The sequence below is a fragment of the Calidris pugnax genome, unplaced genomic scaffold (assembly GCF_001431845.1).
Source record: "Calidris pugnax isolate Ruff unplaced genomic scaffold, ASM143184v1 scaffold26, whole genome shotgun sequence".
NCBI lineage: Eukaryota > Metazoa > Chordata > Aves > Charadriiformes > Scolopacidae > Calidris > Calidris pugnax.
Window position 1 is genome coordinate 196,793 of NW_015090765.1, and position 22,935 is coordinate 219,727.

Consider the following 22,935-nt stretch of genomic DNA (forward strand, 5'->3'; position numbering starts at 1 on the left):
ATTCAGATACTAGTTTTGATGGGAATTGAGTATCTAGAAAAAAAAAATAAAGCCACAAGCAGTCAGTTTAAATACACATTTGCTACCCCTGCCTTTGTTAATTACTATAAGAGACACCACCACACATCATTAGACATGATATCTAGAGCTTAGATCTGCACAATGATGCAGTTGCTGCAGCTGTCCCATCTTAAGCACCTTGGTTATAGCAGTCCAAGGCTGGCTATAAATAGCATCCTACAGATATGCTCTCAGCTGGAGAGAGCTCTGCTCTTGAGCCATTTCTTCTAACTGCCTCCCATAAGTAGTGCTTGGCACCTGTATATTCTCCATTAACTGTGTATTTGGTATTAAGCAGGTTTCTAAAATTATTTAAATATTTAAGAAAATTTTGACAGTTATAACCTATACACTCTTATCATCACACAAAAGGCTAGTAAAATGGGACTTTAACTATTATGGAAGAGAGCACAGAGTAGATAAGGCCTAAACATGCAAAATTAAGAGAAATTAATTATGAGAAATTAAAAAAGACCTGTACTTCTCCCATCACTTCCCAATCCATTCAGCAAAAGAACAAAACCTTCTTACCAATTCTCCCCTGAACAAGAAAACAATGCAAAAGAAAAACCCCAGAAGAGGAGCAGAGCTGATTTCAGCATCTGATCCTGTCTAGTAACCGAAAGCTTCTTCTTGTAACCCTCCCCCTGCAGCTCCCTTCCCACCCTATGGTAGGTCACACAATTTCTATCTGTTTGGCCTCACCTGTAGCAAAACTTAGAGTCACATGGATAGGAATAGGGCTCAGAAATTACAAACTGATGAAGATAATTTAAATATGCAAGAAATAAAACCTTTGCTGAGAAAATCTTCATTCCATTCCACAAAGGCTCAAAAACCCCACAGTGTTCTTTCAGGTAAAGGGGAACAACTTTTTCTTCCAATTCTGATCGCCAAAAAAAAATCCCACTAGGGGGTCACCACAAGCTGTGCACATTCACTTGCTGGGAGTCAGACACTAATGCACTTTACAACATCAACCAGGAAAAAGAATCACAGTATCCCTATGGCAAGCATATTATATACAAGCAAAATTACACATATTCTACACACAAGAAGGAAGAAAGATACCTACAGAAACCAAGATTGGACTCCAACTTCAGAATTATTTAGATGTCAGTTTCAGCCATGTAAATCACAAGAAAGCGGTGCAAATTTAGAATAAATCTCAAAACCAAGAATTAACAAGGCAAGTTGTATTTTTAAACATATTATCTTGGCAAAGAAACACTTAGGGGATAGTCAAAGGTTTCCTTAGATGTTCTGGCGTTAAATCCCATCCACCCCCCCACAATCTTGGCCTTGTCTCTACAGATGTTCACAAGGTTTGTGAACATATTAACATGAAGTTCTTTCTAGTGAAGACAGACAAACAGAGTCTTTGGACCATTAGTTCAGACCACCTGCTAGTGCAGGTTGAAACAGAGTGCAGATAATTTCATAGCTTACCTTTTCTAGGCTTACACCTGTTCTTTTAACAAGTGCTTGGAGTCTTGCAATAGTCTCATTTTCCTTTAGCAGCTCATAGGAATTCAAAGGTGATCCTGCTATGTTCCCGTTTCTTTTATCAGAAACCAGGTCACATGCTCTGAGGCTCTTCATCTTAGAGGCACTTTCACTGCAGTGAAGGTTTCCCTCAGGCGGAATTCCAAAAGCCATTAGTATCTCTGAAATTTCCTGAATGAACTCAAGTTTATTTGGGAATTGGGGTAGGTCTTCTGGCAGCTCGATGAAATGGTTGTCTACATCCACAAAGCACAGGTTAGCCTGGGATTTAATTTAGAACAGGATAGCATTACAACATCACTAAGCACAAGGACCATGTTTTATTCATCTTTGGGTTTTGTGTTTTTCAAAAGATTCAAATACATTTGCATTTGTTTGGTAATTTTGTAAAACAGACTTGCCTCGACTATAACTGAAATGGTTGGTTGCCTTTCAAGAAAGAAGCACAAGGCCTATATTTCCAGGTCTTGCAAGGATGTAAATAAGAAAAAAATTGTTTACTAGGTACAAAAGAGATTGTAGCACATATTAGGTACAGATGTTTGATTTTTTTCCATACACATACAGCTAGATTTTAACTACAGGATATCTGCAACACTATTTTTCACATGTATATGTAGGCAGGTGACTGCCTGTTGCTCAGATTATCAGTCCACTCCTTTAAGATTTGGCAAATTCCATTCTAAAAGGTGTACTGATATTGCAAAAGCTGCAATAAAGTCATCTTCTCTTTTTTGTAAGCAACTTGAGCTTGAAGGAGTTAAGAAGTTTGTTTCCAAGGGGAAAAATGAACTGAACTAGTTTCAGTTCTGTTTTCCTAGTTCAATCTCCATCTCATTTGCCATCAAAAAGACCAAGGGAAAAAAAGAAAGAAAGAAAAAACACCTACATGGCTTTCACAGCAACATCAAAAGAAGCTATGCATCTTACCATCAAAAAGACCAAGGGAAAAAAAAGAAAGAAAGAAAAAACACCTTCATGGCTTCCACAGCAACATCAAAAGAAGCTATGCATCTTCAATATTTACCTCACCCTATATTTGGTATGGGGGGGTTTCCCCTTTTGGCTTCTGCACTACAAAAGCTGTAACAAATGGTTTCCTAACATTACATAACTACACACTTCACAGCAAGAACCTCATTCATGTGTGAAATCTGCTTGAAACCTAGGAAGTTTCAAGAAGAAACATTGTGTTTCTGTAGAAGTATTTCAGTTCTTCTCCACTGCAGAATTAATGCGGACTCTCACTTAGCCTTCCCTATAAAAAATTCCCTCACCCAGATTGTGGGGTACTTTCAACCAAGCTTCATCACATTATTTTAAGAGGTATTTTATTTGTTGCTGAGGTATCGGTTTTCTGACCAAAAGAGAACCTCAAACAATTACCCACCACTTCAATAGCAGATTGTTACAAGGGAGGACACATAACATCATCACGCATAAAATGATTCTCCTGAGACACTACACTAAAGAACAAGGGTGTCACATTCTAATTTAAAAACTTGTAATTCCCATAAACTTTTATCACCACAAATAATGGGGCGTCCAGGTGAAAGTCTTACAAACCTTAGAAATGTGAAAGCAATTAAGTCAATATTCATGTATCCGATGCCAAAGCCTGGTCCCCTGAGGTCAACAGCACAAATTCCCCTGGGCTCAGTGGGGCCTGGACTACACTCACCAATTCCAAACCCAGAGGACAATTGCAATTCTTTAGTTTGACCTCAAATACAATAAGGGCCAAACCCCTACACGTATCTAGCGATGCCTGCATCAAGCCCACATCCTTCCTTTCAGCTCTGTTCAAAAATACAGAAGAAATTTACCTAGGTTCTGCCAAAAGGATGTCTAAGGAGGAACTAATATGAACTAATATTCACTAATGATGACTAAGGTCCCCAGCCCACTGACATCCTAAAGAGAAAGTACACCTTATTTTAAACATTAATACATATTTACATGGTGTGCAAATAGATGCCTACAACAATACAGAACAGTCAGTTCTGATAGCACGTGTGCATTATTAAATATTATAATGTAATAAACATTAATTACATGGTGTGCAAATAGATGCCTAAAACAATACAGAACAGTCAGTTCTGATAGCACAATCACCACTACATGAATCCTCTGTGCAGCACAGGAGCTCAAACTATAGGTTACGTACAGGTTTTCACATCCCCTCCTAGACAGTCAGATTGAAACATGGTTCTGAGTTAAGGATTCTGTTTGAACAGAGCACTGAAAAACTAAAAACCGTTTATCTACAGCATTTTTACAGCATGTATCACCTTTGTGTATTAGGTCCCAACCTTGCAAATAACCACTCACTTAACATAGGTAAAGCATGGATATGCAAATTTATAAACATACGGCTGGCTTGTGGAAAATGTGTTTACAGTGGTCTTAAACTCTAAAGATGTTCCTGTGCCATTCCTGTAAGCAAATGGTACACTTTTGTATTTATTCTCAGTACTACTGTTTTTCATGTCAACCCAAAGTTTATGACTGACAACTTACAGCTGCAGCTTTCAGAAACATGAATTTAACTCCTCAAGTGGCTATTTAACACTGAAGTACAGGAAAACGTAAAACTGAAGTCTGCCAATAAATTTGCAATATTATCAAGGATCTTTCACACCAGCAGACAACCTGAAAGTGCATACAAAGCAGTGACTATCTTTCAAAAAAAAAATTATCTTCATCAGTCTGGTCTAAATGTGTTGACATCAAGATGAAAAAAAAGGCTTTTCAAGAGAACTTATCTTCTAAAACAACTTACTAAATTAAAAACCCACAGAATTTGTAATTTAGTATTGAATAATATCTTTGTAACGGTTGAAATAAAAATACTGAGAATATGTAGCTGTCTTATATTAGCAGAGACCTGGACCTTAGCTTTTAAAATCTTTCAACTTCTCTGAAATAAAAAGCTATTGCCTGAGACCCTTGGGATCATTCTATTAAAAACAAGTTTTTTAATGAGATAGTACTTTTGTTTGATTTAACCAGTGCTGGAAGACTCAATGTGGCTTATTTTCACTCAAAATAATTTAAATTTCCATCATTCTCCTACATTACAGAGTGGCAAGATGCACACACAAAGCCAATACCATGAAATGGCCCAGATTAGCTTGCTTGTTAAAAATATATTGCTGTAGCACTGCAAATGTTTCTTTAAAAGGAAATTCAAAGACACATCAAAAAAAACAATCTTACTTTAGTACTTGCTGGGCTTATGATGTGCAAGAAAGCTAGTTTAACCACTTTTTTTGATCAATTTTACCGATAAACAAACCACAGTTTTGCCAGCAACTTCTGAAACAGCTATGTGTTCTTCCCTTCCCCTTTGATTTCTGTAGCACTAGCACTGCTTCTCCCAGGCCTGCTCTTTCTTTTCTAGGTTCCTTACAAGCATCTGATGCAGCTAGCAGTGAAACCACAAGAACGCTCATGCATACAGAAAGAGCCCTCAGCAAAGCAGCAATACATATAAGAACAAGCTTAACTTCAAGTGCCCTATATCACTGACTTGTACAAGAAACTCAATCCTACAGTAAGCCTTGAGTCTTTTATACAATTTTATTGGGCCACAGAGAGTCAGGTCTTATGTACAAGAAACTCAACCCTACAGTAAAGCCTTGAGTCTTTTATATAATTTTATTGGGCCACAGAGAGTCAGGTCTTCAAGTCATTGGGGAACTTCAATGAATTCTCCATCAGGCACTGTCTTCTGATGTACTCAAGTGATGGTCTAAACTTGAATTTGATATTAATACACTTATTTTGCTGAAGATTTTAATCATCTTCTGACAAAGCATCAACATCTAGGATACAGCTGGGCTTCCATGGTAAAGCATTCCCCCAAAGCACCAGATGTGACCAAAATATGGGAGACTACCAAAATATGGGAGCCTACCACTACAAGTGCACAGTGACAGGACGTGGGGTAACAGGCATGAGCTGGAACATAGGAAGTTCCATTCAAATATAAGGAAAAACTTCTTTATGGTGAGAGTGACAGAGCACCCGGACAGGCTGCCCAGGGAGGTCGTGGAGTCCCCTTCTCTGGAGATCTTCAAGACCCGTCTGGATGCCATTCTGAGTGATGTGCCCTGGGCAATCCTGCTTTACCAGGAGAGTCAGACTAGAGATCCCTTCCAACTCTGACCATTACGTGATTCTGTGAAAACAAGCCTTATGGCGTATGTATGCAAGACTTAAACCAAACCAGACTGAGTTAGGACAGACAGTATTTTCACATATATTAGCCTAAAACACTTTGAGCAAGACAAGTAAGTCTTTTTAAAATTTCTTCATTATAAAATCACAGTCAAGAAGTCTACAATGACACCGAGGCATCCATGCTATGCTAGATAACAACATTATATTAATCTGCAAAGCCTTTCAACTAAGCACTAACTAGATTTTCTGTGAAAGCTCACTTCTCTGGCCCTTGTCTACATTATATATTGCTTTCCTTAACAGCAGCTGTCCCATATGTTTATTTAGTTGGAAGCATTACAGCGATTTTAAAATGAGGAAATTCTTTTCAAAAGGAAGACAGTCTTTTAGAAGCTTGTTATAGTAGTGAGAACATCCATGGTGCATATTAACATGCATATCCACACATGCATTTTACCTCACCAGTTATCACCTCTAAAAAGTATACTAACCATATTAATTAGGCCTGTCAGCACATCCCAAATTTTGTGAAAGTGTAGTAAACCAAAGGACTAGACTGTTTTCATGGCAAGTACATACATTACTCTGTTATTAATTATGTCAGTGCAAAAAGAGAGAGGGAGAAAAGAAAGAAATCGAGAGAGTAAGTACTTTAGTTTTCATAGAAAAAATAACACAGTTTGAAGAGAAATTTTCCTTTGAACTTGCCAGGAAAAACAAATGAAAACTATCAGCATATGGATTTAAGAAAAAGAGCAATGTTGGCATGGTGACCAGACTGGAGGTTCACAAAAATATCTTGTCTTTAATTTCACACAGCGTTTTTAAGAAGTTTTTTTTTTTGTGTCAAGCTATGTTGCAGCACTGCCTGATAATGAAAATAAAAAACACCACCACAAAACCCTCTGCCTGCCATACTTCTACTTTCCCAGTAATGTAAATGATAATAGAAGAAAACAGACAAACAGAAAATGGCAGAAATTCGAGAATCCTACCAGCGCATATTAGTATGGTGTTTTCCATGGTTCACGTAGTCCCTCCCCTTACACCTACAAGCAAGCAGACCCTAGGAGGGGCCAGACCTCAGAATCACAGAATCTTCTAGGTTGGAAGGGACCTTAAAGATCATCTTGTCCAACCGTCAACCTAACTGACAAAAACCCACACAACAAACAAGAAGCATCACCATCACTAAACCAGACCTCCTGAGAATCCTACCAGTGCCTATTAGTAGGGTGTTTTCCATGGTTTACCTAGTCCCTCCCCTTACACCTCCAAGCAAGCAGACCCTAGGAGGGGCCAGACCTCAGAATCACAGAATCACAGAATCTTCTAGGTTGGAAGGGACCTTAAAGATCATCTTGTCCAACCGTCAACCTAACTGACAAAAACCCACACAACAAACAAGAAGCATCACCATCACTAAACCAGACCTCCCAGCACTACATCAACCTGTCTTTTGAACACCTCCAGGGATGGGGCCTCAACCACCTCCCTGGGCAGCCCATTCCAATGCCTGAGAACCCTTTCCGTGAAAAAATTGTTCCTAATATCCAGCCTGAACCTTCCTTGGCGTAACTTGAGGCCATTTCCTCTCGTCCTGTCGCCTGTGAGTTGGGAGAAGAGACCGACCCCCACCTCTCTACACCCTCCTTTCAGGGAGTTGGAGAGAGCAATAAGACCTGTGTGATTCCACAGCTAATAACTCTGCAAGCACTTACTTCCCACAGGGCTACCTGACAGAGGTGTCCAGCTTCCTGACAAAAGCCAGCCAGACCGTATATTGTAACACTCAGCATTTTCTACATAGGAGAGTAAATAAACCATTGAAAGGTGCCCTATGAGAGAAGCCATTCACGTGACGGATGGAGCTGCCTCAGGAGCCAGCCAGGCGCCAGCTGCCTGACATACTTCCCAGGGGTGGTTACTGGCTCCTGCAGATGTTTCCTTTGCTGCCTCAGGTAGTGCTCAACCACTCTTGGTCCCCTGATCTTCACAACCAGCTCTTAAACACAAATATTCTTTTTAGGGACATACCACGAGAGAGAAGTGAACAGTGGGATAAGTAAATAAAAATAATTTCTAAGGCAGGGTGAATGTAGTCGCAGCCCCACGTACGAGTCGCAGGAATGTACGAGTTGCAGGACCTTTAGAGACCATTTGCTTCTCCTTTACAGTGGCTGGTGTTAACAGAGACTCACTACAAGCCAGCCCAAGCACGGCACACTGCAGAACCCAGTCCAGCTTTGCTCACTCAGCACCATGCAGAAGCAGCTGTATGGTCTTTTGACCACAGCTGGTGAATTCCCATTGCACCTCCTTGCATTTCTTAGTACTACAGGGCTAACTTCTGCAGCACAAAAGTGTTCTTTCTGTAACCCTGCTGCATCAAAACCTGTAAAATCACAGTTTATCAGAGCACAAAATTCAAAAACAGGGGTTTATTTATCAATTTCACCATACTCCCTCCAGCATCTCAAGAAAATAAAGAGCTATCCCAAACTTCACAATGGCTGTTAGAGTTAGCACTAGTGTTTTGGCTCAATTCTCATATCCCTCATAGTCACCTACAATGTTTAATCAATCAAGACGAGTTCCTCTCACCTCTTGAGGAAGTTCCAGCTTAGACCTGTCGTCCAGCCCATTAGAGTGCAAGCCCATGAGGTAAGGGACAGGAGCATCTAGAAAATGAAGGAGGGATGCTGGGAGGATAGGAACATACACATGCTGCCACTGAAACGGAAACATTAGTGCTGTGATGGTCTCTGCCACTGTCATCAGCCTCTGATAATCTGAAAAAGATCAAGAAAAAAAATATATTTATTTCACAAACATTTTTAAGTAAATTAATCTAAGTTAAAGACATGAGTGCTTACTTTAAAACAGAAACCACGAAACCCAGTACTAGCTGAGCAGCATCTTAATGAAAGCCCGGGCTTGTACACCCAAGCACATTTTGCTGAAACAACAAAGAAAGCTCAACTCAAAGTAGGTCATTCTACAAGTCATATGGAAATGAGCAAGTTGAGTCTTAGCATCCATTAAGTCACTCAGTGCTACCTATAGCAGGGTTAGCAGGAACACCAGTTTGAGTACGGAAGCAGCATTGTAATCAGCTAAGAGACACACCAGAAATCACTTCTTTTCTCTGTGCTTATGGCTTTCTATGGAAGCCTTGGATGAAACCCAAGGCATCTGGTATCTCTCAGATAAACATTTTTTTTAAAGAGTGTTTAAATGTCTATAAAGCATGCTGTCTAGTAGCCAACCCAACAGTGTGACTGAAATAACTGTGGAAAATAAAAAGGATCAGCTTTGTTTATCCTTTGCAATGTATGACTGAAGTCTCCATTCAATGTAAAAACATCTCATCTCCCCCAGCAGTGCTAAATGCACCTGTGCAACATGTTACCAAAAAAAAAATCTTTTTATTCCACAGCCGGTGGCTAGAGCAGTCACCATTGCAGCATGCTGGGCCAAAACCTCACCCTCCTCTTTTATACTACAGAATCATCTGTAGTGGTTTTTGATATCTATGCACCATAAAGGAGGAGGCAACACCAGATGCATTTGGAGCATTGGTCTGATACAACTGCTGAAACATTCACAATGCTTTTCGAGCTGCCAGACTGGAAAGAGCATAAAACAAGCTCACAAAACTACGACAATTCCTATCTTCAGCCAAGCTATAAAAAACAAGCAACAATATCCAATTCCAGTCAGCAAAGCAGGGGGCAATAGGAGGAAGGAAAAAAAATTAGTATCCTTCATATGTGTGTTGGAGTATGGGGTATGCATGTCTTCTCCTGTTCATAAAACTATAGACACTGTGAAATTGGAAAAGACACTTGGATGCATAGGTTCAGGTGTTGAGGTTTCTGAAGCTGTTGCACACTGTCACAAAGTGCAGACAAAAACTGCAAAAATAACAGTTGTTCTAAACAAACACTCTGGAGAATAATTAAGATTAACTGTGCACTTTCTAAGGTCGTGGCTTCAATTCCATCGTTTAGCCATCTTCCACTCAGACTTCAGATTGCAGAAGACAGCCAAGAAATTCAGTTCCTGGCACTTGTGATTAATTTTGTTTGAACTCAAAGTTGCAGAGTTTGGGGTCTGCAGAGAGTCCCACAACCCACAGGAACTCAGCAAAAGTTTTGCTAACATCAGTCATAGTTCTGCAATCTAGGCTTTTGCTTTTTCTTTTCCTATCAAGCTCTGCTGTTGGAAAAGGTTCCTACACAAAGCTACTTGTCACTGCCTCACAGTAGATCTACTGTGACTGAAGGAGCCTTCAATCAAAACAAGCGAGAATAGTTTAAACAGTTTAAAGATTTTGCCAAAAGCTTACTTGGACTGAAACATATAAGGGAACATCACCAGCAGCACTCCCCTAGTCTGCCTGGACACCAGTTTCTGCCTACACAATTACTTACTGGTTTGCAGCTTTAATCACAGCCTGACTGCAAAGAAGTGATGAATGAATGATAAGCTTTGGGAAGAATAATCCATTCCACCCTATTTTCTTCAGCTTTAAAAGGAACTTTAAATGTAGCCATAGATATACAAACATCCCAGCTGGTTCGCATTCAGCTTGTTTATTTGAAAGAACAAGCCTCAGAATAGAAAGTGTTTTCCTACTACACAAAACTCCCCTGTCTAATCCTGCTGGCTAATTTAAATACAACTTCTCTCTCTGACATTAAGCTAACTTTAGTATTAGCCTTTCAAATTAATTACACAGTAACATCAATAATTCAGAATTTCCATCCACTCAGCAGCTACATCCTGCAACTGAGTTATCTGCAGCTCTCTGATCCTGAGTACCGACATGGTTTAAGCCATTCTCAACTATTTGGCCAGCTTGCAAGCGACACTGACTACATACTGCAGGCTTCATGCACATCAGGAGCTGCTGGAAAAAGGCAAAGGGAAGAAGCCTGCAAACATAAACAAAAACAACTTAAATGTTTTCTTAAGTTACACCTATCCTGAGAGGGTATGGAAGTGGTTTTTGTTTAAAAAAAAAAAAAAAAAGAAGAAGAAAGGAGCATACTTCTAGTACCATAGGATTGAATAAGATTTAAAAATCATAACAAAAAATTTAAAGAGGGAAGAAGCACTTCAGTAGTGTTTTTGTTCTTGGTTTTGAAGCCAGAATATGCTTATTCTGGTGCAAATGACACAGTTTTTTGGCCTTATATTGTGCAAGAGCACTGGTAGGGAAAAAAAAAAATGACACACCACTAGCATGCTAATATTTTGGCAAGTACTTAACTGATCATTGTGCAAGGAAAAGAAAATCCGCTATTCTTTAACATGGCCACTTAAGAACACAGAAAAAGGCTGATTTGTTCTTCTAACCAATCGCTGTAGGTAAAATCCATTATCCCTTAAAGCACATATGACAAGTTATTTACACTAGTATTTATCTATATATAATATATGCAGACATTTTTGTTAATTTGTAAAAATCAAGCAAATCCAGGAAAAAGAAGAACTGAGTCTTGAGCCTGGAAAAAGAGGAGCAGGATGGGAAGAAGGTGGCAGCTGTAAGAACCATTATTCCACTTCTCCATTCTCAATTTCTACCAGAGAGAAGTCTATCAAGGAGCTACAGAAATTCTCTGACTTGGCCAAATTTAAAACCACTACAAGATCACACTCTGGAATATTTTTTTCTTCTCATCTTCCTACTTTATGGACCCCAATGAAATACTGTTGTATTCGTCAGGTAATTTCCATTCCCCATGCAACTCCCATATTGCTGCTTTAAGGCAGACAGCTGCCCATACAGTGGAGGAGCATTAGTAGAGACAAGTTTGGAGATATTCTGGATGTGTATGGATAAACCAGAAACATAGGCTACTTGCCAGGATTAAGCTTCTCTTTAATCTGAAGGGGAGCAGAAGCTGGGGGGGAAATAATATCTATATCTACATACACACAATCCCTGTGGACAGGTAGCGTGCAATGCAGCTGAGCCACCAGAATAAAGCACTGCCTGGAAAGTTGCCTTTAGGCATGCCTGTTTATAGGAGAAAAGATGGTGGTAAAAGCAACATTTTTCAACAAATTTTTCTGAGCCCAGGTATCCAGTATGTCAGAATCCTTAGGGAAAACATACATTTCTTTAATTGGCCCTTCTACTTCAAAAAACCTGTAACTGCAATAAGAGAGAACTGTGGCTAGCAGAAGCAGTGGGTCAAAGTATTTCCTATTTGTGTTCACTTCTGTTTCTGACAGGCTGACTAAAGATGCCTGCATCAAGCAGCAAGTTTACTAAATGACTAGAGGCATTAAAAAAAAGTGTCCTATGTAAGAGATTAGAGTTGGGCAACGTGGGACTAATACTGAGATAAGATAAAACCAGTACTTTAAATCTCCAGAGTAAATATAATTTCAAGCAAGAGAAAAAAAAGATGGGGAGAAGTGATTAAAAAGCCAAGCAAAACAGAAAAAAAACCAACTTTATTTGTACTTAAAAATGGCAGCACACAGAAAATATCCAGAAAATAAAAACTGTTAAAGATCATAGTCTGTGGCTGAGTTGCATTATATTGCTCCTTCTATTGTTTTTAGCTATTTAGAAAATCTCCTCTGAGCAGATTTCACAGCTGTCTTAACTCAGTGCACACTTTTCAGAAGAGCTCTAGGTGCTCTGCGGAGATAAGAAATAAGTCTATTTCACAGATACAAGAGCAATATAAATTGCAGGAATGCAAACCAGCTCCCACAGATTAATGTCACGAGGGCACCCCTGTCTCTTTGTCAGAGTTCCTCTGCACTGGCTCAGCACCACAGGCACCTTCAGATTCTTCACTGTATTATAGGCACCCACATCCCTCTCTTTCCCAAATGGGAGACAACTCTTGCAACAACCAAAACAAGGAAATAATTCCCTACATTTGGCTTACACGGATCAAAAATATACAGGCTGTGCCATCATAGTGGGACAAAAGAAAAATTTCCAGAAGCATAAAGTCAGAAAGATGTCAAAGAAAACTTAAGGCAAAACACATCCACGGCCAAGTGAAGTTATTCCAATTCCAATGACTGACTGCAACTTAAGATGCTAAATAATTTGTTTCAAAAAGGACTGCATCTGGCAGCAAAGTCTTCCAAGAACTTTGGGGGTTTTGTTCAGGTTTTGTTTTGGTGTTTTTTTTATAAGTAAGTCTTACAAGCAAATCCTCTGATCCTGACCTGTATTGTTCTAAATCTAAAACCACCCAATGAGTATCACAACCTCATCTGATCTAGGAGAACAAGAAAGGACCACAAGCACCTCAACTGTCACAGGTTTAAGCATCAAGAGATTTAACAAACCCAAAGGACATTAAAAAATGTTAAGATATACATTCTGAAAGGCAACCTAGACCTCACACTACTGCACATACAGGATTGTGAGCAAGCCCTTGCTATTACTGAGAAGGCACTGTCACAGCTAGTTCATCAGAACTGAAGGTCAAAAGTCAGCAAACAAATAACTAACATTATTTTTCTACTGAAAGAAGACTTTTTAGTCAGAAACTATAGGTGAGAACTTTGATAGAGACAGACAAGACACTTCCATAAGGTACAACACAGCCCGATTCAGCCAAAGCTTGGGGTGAGGCAGGGGAACAGTGGTCAGAAATTGTCATAAAGATCCAGGTGACCACAGACCTTCTGCTGCATGGATGCCTTTGAATTCCATGTGTCTGTGCATGCAAACAAGAAACTCAAGTGTTCCACAACTATTTTAAGGTTCTTTAATTAGCCACTGATCAGACACTTGGAAAGTGTCCACAATAAAAGCTGAACCTATTAATATGATTTGGAAAGAGAACCTGGAAGACTGGTCCAAAAGCGAGCTGAGTTCCAGTCCAGGAGAAAAAACACAATGGCCTGAAAAGAGACCAGGAAACACTGTTCCAATATGGCAACACATGCATTGTTTTTCTTGAGGTGCTTCCAACTGGAGCAATCCTACTTCTGCCACAGAAGGTCTCAAGCACAACTACAGGCCAACTAGACTGCATTCTTCTTCAGATGGAAGAGCTGATGTTTGAATCTTCCACTGGCAGGACACAGATATCACATGAACAAACTCTCCCTAAATCCCAAACACGTAAATGCCTAATCCATTTCTGGAGAAAACACAAAAGAAGTTTGTCTGCTAGGCAAATATTTCTAGATTTTATGTGAATAATAAGCAAAGCAGTTTGTATTTGGAGTCCAACAGAGTAACCATTACAAGAGAGTACAGCAAGTTTTGGTTTTTACTGTGTTTGAATTACTGTATAGTTTTCCTCTGATAGTTAACAGCGTTTATACAAATACAATAACTGTGACATATCACCCTTCTGCCATTACACTCTTAATCACCTTGACTATACACACAAAATCTATCTCTGGTTTTAGTCTACTCACATCTCAACACATAAACATCTGTATTTCATGCTTGGAGAATGTTGACATAACTGCAGGATATATTTTACAGAGTTACCATTTGTATTCTACATATTGCAGTGACAGCTCAAGGGAAGAAGATATTGAAAACATATTTCAGTAACACCCTGGACTATCCCTGGATTTGTCTTGAGGTCTTCTAGGCTTCTTTACCATTACTATAAAACAGTGTTCAAAATGCATTCTGTCTACTTTAAACCACACTATTACGGGTGGGCAGGTCTGGATCAATGTTAGCCAGCTTAGAACAACTAAAAGTAGAAAAATTATCTTATGGCATAACTCCACATACTCTGTGTTACAGTAACAAACCCAGTAGTCACAAATTTCAACACAAAATAGATACCACTACCAAATTACTTATTAATTGATAAACAGATGTTATTTCAGCTTGGTTGCTTCTTATCCAGTAGTCACAAATTTTACCACAGAAAATAGATACCACTACCAAATTACTTATTAATTGATAAACAGATGTTATTTCAGCTTGGTTGCTTCTTATCCTCTTCAAAGCAAGCTTTATCTACGTGACTTCAGCAATAACTGTTTCAAGGCCTTGACAGAGATTTGGGATTTAAAGTCAGTCAAATAAAGCTTTTTTCAAGTAATTTTATTTCAAAGTAACAACTTGAATGTGACTTCGGGTACTCAAAGAGAAAAATTTTATCTGCCCTATTATTCCTTCTTCAGAACCGTATATAATTAACTATGTAGCTTCTCAAAACCTATGGATCATTTGGCAGAATAGGAGAGGAACGTGGGAGACAGAATACCACTCTATCCAGCAGCACAACATTTCCAGAGACAACAATAAAAAGGACAGTCAGTCCATGAACAGAGCAGATTATGTGAAAGCCCAAAGTTTTTTTAGGTGTTTAAAACCAGAACCAATACAGAGGTCTCTTTACAACTCCAGTTCTTCTATTTACATTAAAACCTGCACATAGACCAGTCTGCGCTAGAACAACTACGAGATAAGAAAACAACAACCAAGTACTCACGCTGTGAATAAAGCAGTATCTGAAATTCCAAGAGGGCACAGGTGAAGAGTTGAACCACATTTTCTACTCCAAGCAATTCAAAAACTTCTTTAACCGGAAAATCAAATAATGGTAGTTCACTGGTGCTTGGCCTCTGGCAGATAATTGGTCCATAAACACCTGAAAATTTTAATGACCTTCCTGCTGGAGGAAGAGGAACCTCATAGAGAATATTGTAGATGTAGCTTTCTAAAGGTAGAGGTGGTGGCTGAGGTGAAGTCACTGCTTGGTGAAGTTGTTCTAGTACTTTCTTACAGGCTTTCATGAAGGACATTGGAGTAATCAGACAAATGCACTTCGAAACATAGAGTGTGTCTCTGCTGATGTCATAGGAGTTAAAACGCTGTAGCTTTGAAACAGAAGTGCCATTGCAGTCACCAGTGCTGCTGCAGCCATCTTTGTCATTTGTGGGTGGAGTATGAAGAATGTCATATTCAGCATTGTGCATATGATACAATGTCTGCATTGCACTGCAAATCTGTTTGCTAGTAACTTCCTCAAAAAACGTGAGAGAAAATCCAAATGTCCGTGAGCCATCTTCACGAGTAATAATAAAAGAGTGGAACTGAGGTTCTCTGGAATCTGCCTGTGTCTTGAAAGCAAGCCCTTTAGGCATACACAGCTATAAAAAAGGGGAAAGAAAGAGATAATATCAATTAAAACATACTTTTTTCTCCCTCTGCCTCCAGAAGCATTGGTGAAAATAGGATTTAGAATCCACAGACTGCCATCACATTTAGTGGTCACTGAGACCAGAAACCTGAGAGAAGTACTTTGTTTTATCTAAATAAAGAAACTACACCACATTCCATTGAACAGAGAAATCATGCACAAATACAATTCACTGATTTGAGACTATTATATTTCTCCACCAATTCCCTAGAAGGTAATAAAAAAAGCGAACAGAAAAATCATGCACAAAGATGATTCACTGATTTGAGACTAATATATTTCCCACCAATTCCCTAGAAGGTAATAAAAAAAGTTGTAGAAGAACAAAAACCTCTCCTAGGGACTTAAAATTTACAAGTTTTAACTTAATTTCCTTTAAAAATATCCCAATTAAATGAAAAGGTCTTTTGAGTCTGCACAATTTAGAGAAATTAATTATTTTTTCTGATCTGTAATAGACAACACTTTTTGTCAAAGAAAACACAGATGAATGCCTTTTTTTCTAATCTGTAATAGACAACACTTTTTTGTCAAAGAAAACACAGATGAATGCCTTCAATTGTTAAGCTTGTTTTTAAGACAAAAACCAAAAGCCATTGAGTGATACTGACCATTCCCACTGCATCCTGGTCAAAAGGGTTCCATTCAACATTCTCAGGATAGCGAGCAAGAACTTTGGATTTAAATGTGCGTCTTAATGGAGTCTGTTCAAAGTTTTCCCCTGGAGGTGACAGAAAAATACAGAAGTAAGTATTTAATTCTCTTTTTAAGCTCAAACAAGGCCAAAAAGCAGAACATCAGCAGGAAGATGTGAGGATAAGTGAATTAAGCACACACTCCTTTTAAGAGAAACAGAAAATACAAGACAGTTAGTTAGCATAAAATCAGACTGCAGATATTAGCAAGGATTACCATTGTAACATTTCTATGTTGTTAAGTATCTGTGCTTTTCCTTGAGCGCTACTGTCTTGAGATTGTGGTCATGATAGCAATTCTCTAAGCTTCTCTTCGGATACTTCAGATTCTTATTAAAGCATAGCTAAAGCTTCAGTTTCAGTGGAATTTTGCTACTGAAGAAAAGCACAAATAGACAAGATGCAAAGATGATGCAAGTTTAAGATAGACATACAGGTGGCATCACTTAATTTCTTCTGCAAGACTTAGGAAAAAAGGGTATCCACCATCTATTACAAGAAGTTAGCTGCGAAGAGAGAGTCTAGAATGTTAAAAGACCAAGAACCACATAAACGCCCATGAAGATAGGTTATCAGATGAACAAAAAAAGGGTGCTTTTTTTTCCCCCACACTTTTTCCTTTACCTTCTGTTGCACTTGAAATGAAACGGCTGGCACCATCTCGGATTTTAGAGGCCTGTATATACTGGCATAAAGCTATATAACAAATAAAAACAACACCGCATTATCAATTTCATACTGTCCACTAATAACGTAGCTAACACATACCAGTAAAAAACAGAGAAGTATTTCCTATGGAATTAGCATGCATAGTAGATAGTCTACTCTCCTAACATACTTTTTATATATAAATATACAACTTCATACAAATTTCTCATTTCAGGTACGTATTTCTTGAAGGAGTTTATATCATTATGTAACAGAAGCTCATAGTTCCTGTACACATAATCAGAATGTTGATGCAGCAACGGGAATTTGTTTCTTGTTAAATGAAAATTTTACATGTTGAATTATAAAATACTCCCAAAGAGCAGATGATGAAATTAACCCCAAGGACAAGACCATTTCAAGGCCTTTAGAACTGTATGAACTTAAATGCCATGGTCCAACTTTTCACAGATGCTATCCATGCACGAGACTGGCTGATACAGTCTGGTTTATAAGCTCTCAAATTCCCTCTAAAGCAGTGATTGTTCATTGTGGTAGCACAGAACTTTCTGCAGTAAGTCTTCTGAATGCGAGTAGTTGCTTGAAAAAAAAAAAAAAAAGCACACAACTGCATATTTTAAAATAAGCTTAGCTGTCTTACTAGAATGCAATTAGCTAAATGAGCATGCAGCTGTTGACAGCTGCACTAACAATCAGGCACAATTCAATGAAATCATATGCTTTAAATAAATCAAACTATTTCAGCAACACCTGCAAAAGAGAAAACACACTTCAACTCCTCACTTGTTTTCTTACATACAGCAATTACACAGCAATAGAAATTGATTTCAGAATTGGCTGGGTTTGTTCTGCATTTTCACAGTAATATTTAAAGTTCAATTTCTAAGCCAACTTAGAATCTCTATTTTATACAACATTTACTTCCAGAAGTAGCGATACACAGAGATAGTTGTAACACTGACTATAGACAATAACGAACCGAACAAACACATTACATCAAACAAAACTTCATTTCTATGGAATGCTTAAGAAGTCCTTTGATAGTTGAAAAGTCACGTAACTGGATTTTTTTTAAACTAAGTCTTAAACACTACCTCAAACAGGGAACTTACCCTGAATCAGGACCTGGGACAGGTCTCAATACCAAAAATATTCACATCTATTTTGCTAATCCCCTGTTTTTTAGCACTGAAATTAAAGGAGAGATTGTTTGTCTGAAAAACACAACAGCTCAGCTGATTTTCATATCAACAAAACCACTCAGCTACATTATTTATGACTTTTTTCAATAATATCTTTGTTCAGAGAGGAAAAAAATCTAGAACGTGCATATAGAGAGGGATAGTTAGGTAAAAACAGAACACAACTTCACTGAAATATAAATATCTTTGGAAAGAGCAGAGTCAATGACAGAAAACATAACAGCATTTTCACAAAGGCTAGAAATAATCTTAAAAAACGAAAACAAGCATGTAAAGAAACTTCCCATCTCCCAGAAAGAAAAATTTACATAATGCCACATCTCTATTTACTGACACAAATATACACTCAAGTAAAGAGTGTCCTCCATAAAAGAGGTTTTAAAAATAAGTCAGGAGATGTAACACACCTACTATATTCTATATTTACATCTGTGCAGATGATGTAATGTCAACTTCTAGATAATTGAGGAAAAACCTCAGACATTTACTAAGCTGTTTTGTTCCTGTTATTTTTCTTCCACATACATATAAGGGAGAAAATACCTGAAGGCCAAATTTTCCCCTGAAGTTGGAAACCACACACCACAATCACTGGGTTCACCTAAATGAAATGTCATGCATATTTTGGAAATAAAATATCTGTGACTTGAAGAACTTTTCATTAAGATGATTAATATTGCAAAACACGATGCTGCTCTTCCCTTGGGATTAAAAAAAACCAAACCATCTGATGGATGCTTATGTATTTTAAGAAGCATTGCCCTGTCTCCTCTCAAGAGACGTTCCCTCCAACACGTACTTAAATTTTTTAGATCTGAAGTGTGTCTGTAATTTAATGAAAGTATTGAAATTTATTTCTGGAAACCCACAAAGTCCTGATCCAGACAGAAAGATAAGGCAAGACTTACATGCCCTCCTGTAATTCTATCAAACAATTCAGCTCTTGCACAGATATTGCTCTTGCCAGAGTGCCTCCATATTACACTTCTTTCCTAGAGCCATACTGCTCTGAAGTCATATTTGTTGACTTCTGCGTGAGTGTGATGCTCATTTTCTCTTTCATAGCAGCACAGTCTTCCATCTTCAGCTATCTCTTCTTTTAAGAACCTTCATGTTTGCAATACAGCAAACCACTGGACCTTCAGATTGAGCAACGCTGACTTCCAAAGATACTGACAGGGCAGGGAATCTCAAATTGACAGTTCACCAACACCTGGAAAGTTCAACCCAGGAACAGAAAGGTAATCTGTGCAACCCCAGGACACTGGCCAATCTTTTTTCTTGCTATTACAACTACTGAGAACCTGAGCACTAGCAAGTCCATTCCAAGGCTCTCCCTACACTTCTCTCACTAAGCAGCTGGTGGTTGTCACTACATAGTCATCAGCAGATGGGGAGCAGGAGTGGGGAGGGAATCCACAAACAATAGTTGCTTATATCCAGAGTCAAAAAGCAATTAACACTACATTTCTAAATTTATTATCAGTTAGAAGCCTCAAACACAAACACCCTGCTCCAGCAAAATACCAATTGAAGCACATCTCCAGCAGCCAAAAATAACTCGCAGTTTCAAGATCTGCCTCTGTGTGGATCAGACATCTGATTAATTCAGTACTAATTTAAATGGTTTTTACAAAAACAGGTTCAACAAACGCAGGAGACAAAACCATCAGCAAAAGGGACAAAAATTAAGACAAAAGAAGATAAACTGATAAAAATATGACATATCCCACAAGTTTCAGAGTGAATACAAGTTCCCACACTTAACAACTATCAAGAACTGCTATTATCAGATCATGCTTTTCATAAGGTTCCTCTCCTCTAGCAGAAGCGATGGCTAGAAAGTACTTTCCTTATTGATCCAAGTTAAAATAAAGCAGTCTTCAAATACGAAACTATAAATAGTTGTCTATAAATAATTTCTCTATAAATAGTTTCTTTCTTTTATGCAAATTCCATGTAAAAGGGACTTTTTTTAATGGGAGACAGTATTGCCCACTGAAGACTAAGGAGGCCTTTCAAACATGTTTGATGACCCTCACATACTCATTACCACTCAGCTGTTTGTCACAGCACAGGAAAAGCTTTACAAAAGCAAAGATGCAAATCGCCTCACAGACTACAGACTTGCAACTAGTTTGGATTTAAAGCTGAAACAGTAATCAGATAGCTAAGGCTGTAAGATTATTTGTCAGAAACTGTTAAACATCATAAAATCCATAAACATACAAAATTCCAGGGGGAAAAAAAAAAGCCAGGAATACTTCAGGAAGTTTCAGGCCAACATGCTTTTCTACATCAAACCTTCAAAACAGTAAGAATCACATTGTATTTTGTAATGTAAACAATATCATAAAAACATAGAGAAATATCATTTCACTAGGCACTGTACAGATCCACAAACAGTCTAGAATGAGACCTGGTGCTGCACCCAACAGAGGAACAACAGCGAAGCAGAGAATCTCAGAATTTCTTTGTCATTGGAATAAACACTATCAGTGAAATCCCCCTCAAAATAGGATCAGTGAAACAATTTGGATTAAGAATAAACAAACAGAGAATGAAGAATTAACAAGATTAATGGTTCACTCATCCAGTTTAGTCTATGTCCACAGCTTAATTAGCTCGTAGTGATCTCCCAAAACAGGAGGGAAGCAAAGAGTAAACCACAGACACAGAGGTTCTTAAACTGGTGCACTGAAGAAAACCTGGGACTATAGCAGAGTTTTAATAACCTACATGGATAACTGAACAAGACCTAAAGCTGCTCCTCCTCCTGAGGCCCAGCTTGCTCACCTACTGGCTCCCACCACCCCAAGTAATACATTTTTCAACACCAGCAACCACCATCTGACTTCGGCAATGAACTTTCCTTCCTACCCCTTCTTTCACACTTCATCAACCCTCTAAGACTCCACCACAGTGTGGAAAAAGAACAAAGATGTTACAGCAATCAGCAATTTGAAAAGATTTTATCTATTTGAACTGTGGCAAAAACAAGCTATTCCCACTGTTAACACTACGTAGGCAGTCAGCCTCATTACAGTCCTATATTGCTCTCTCTTTATTTATTACCGTGTAAATTAAGAGGACATGCATAAAAGATAAAGTTCTTAGAGTAAGGTTGCTTATCAAAAGGCTATTTTTTAAGGTTATGATATATAAATATACGTATATTTATATAAACATATGTATATTTATATATCATAGCCTTCCAAGGCTGAGGGATGTCCAGGACATGGAAGGCTGCCGACTTGGCCCAGCTCCTCCTGCAGAGCTCAGCCCACAGCAGTCTCACTGGAGCCAGGTACACTCCATACTGACCAGATTCAATCTCACATTAAAGGCAGATAATTCTCCAACCCCTCCCTCTCACATCTTCAGTGAACTGAACTTCACGCCCTGTATTGCATGCGTACAGGAAACTACAAACCTGCTCAAGGTGACCAAAGAGTTGAAACACATTACCTTTAGTTGGACCATGTAGTTAAAACCAGCCCCTTTTCACAGCTGCGTTGAAGCTCACACCACTCCGTTAACAGCCATCTAATACGATTTGCAGTGTAAGGAACCATAAGGCCTGACACAGACTTCCAGTTCTAACATTATTTATACCATGTTAAACAACGCTGGCCTATGTGTCTCTAACATGGACTTCCTGATTACAAGCACATTAAGGCAACTTAACCTACATTCGAACTAACAACTACACCTCATTTTATTGACTGATATCTTACTGAGTCACCTAATTCTGGAAGTAAGCCGTATCACAATGCACATTTGCAGTGTATGCTGCCAACCTCTCTAGCTCTCATTTTTACAGTCCTCTCTGCTCCTACCTGTATTAACTTTTTTTGCTGCTCAACCTGTGAGCAGAAGACAGTTGTGTCTATATCTTGGTCTGATGATAATTAAGACTTATAAACTCAGAGATACTACATGGAGTTTCCAATCTGTAGAGGACAGCACTGCTTTGGAAGTATCTGCATGGAACTACCCATACCAATGGATATCACTTTTCTATAAGATTACATAGAGAAAAAAAAAGTGACAGAAACCGGAATGAACTAAAGCATTCTTCAATTCGGTAACCTGCAAAACACTATCTACCAAGCTTTCCTGAGCTTTGAGAGGGAATAAAAATGGTGAACTTTGAAGGTCTAATTTTAGCTGTTTCCTGATTTAGCCAGAGAAAAATCTGATTCATTGCCTTCCATATTCATCTTCAGGAAAAGAAAAAAAAAAAAAGAACAAAAGAAAAAAAAAGTCTATCCAGTACAGTACTAAGAAAAACGGTTAGGTTGTACAGCTTGCACTTGGAATTACTTATGACCTCCCCCCTAATATATAAACAATTACAAGTTTCAACTGAAAAGTGGATTTAGTGTAATTGAAAAAGATGTCATTTTGAATTCTCAACAACAACAAAAAAAGGAATACAAGACCTTTTTT

General features: G+C 38.4%; 1 protein-coding gene across 1 annotated transcript in view; it reads right to left on the bottom strand.

Annotated features, from left to right (window-relative positions):
• The window catches only part of DENND5A (DENN/MADD domain containing 5A), a 59,213-nt gene that overhangs the window by 30,311 nt on the left and 5,967 nt on the right, over positions 1-22,935 (bottom strand). Inside the window, exons 3-7 of the mRNA XM_014966449.1 lie at positions 17,237-17,308; positions 16,529-16,638; positions 15,207-15,867; positions 8,356-8,543; positions 1,510-1,827 (exon numbers count right to left, since the gene is read on the bottom strand). Of these exons, the coding sequence (XP_014821935.1) occupies positions 1,510-1,827; positions 8,356-8,543; positions 15,207-15,867; positions 16,529-16,638; positions 17,237-17,308 (1,349 nt within the window). The remainder of the gene's footprint in view (positions 1-1,509; positions 1,828-8,355; positions 8,544-15,206; positions 15,868-16,528; positions 16,639-17,236; positions 17,309-22,935) is intronic.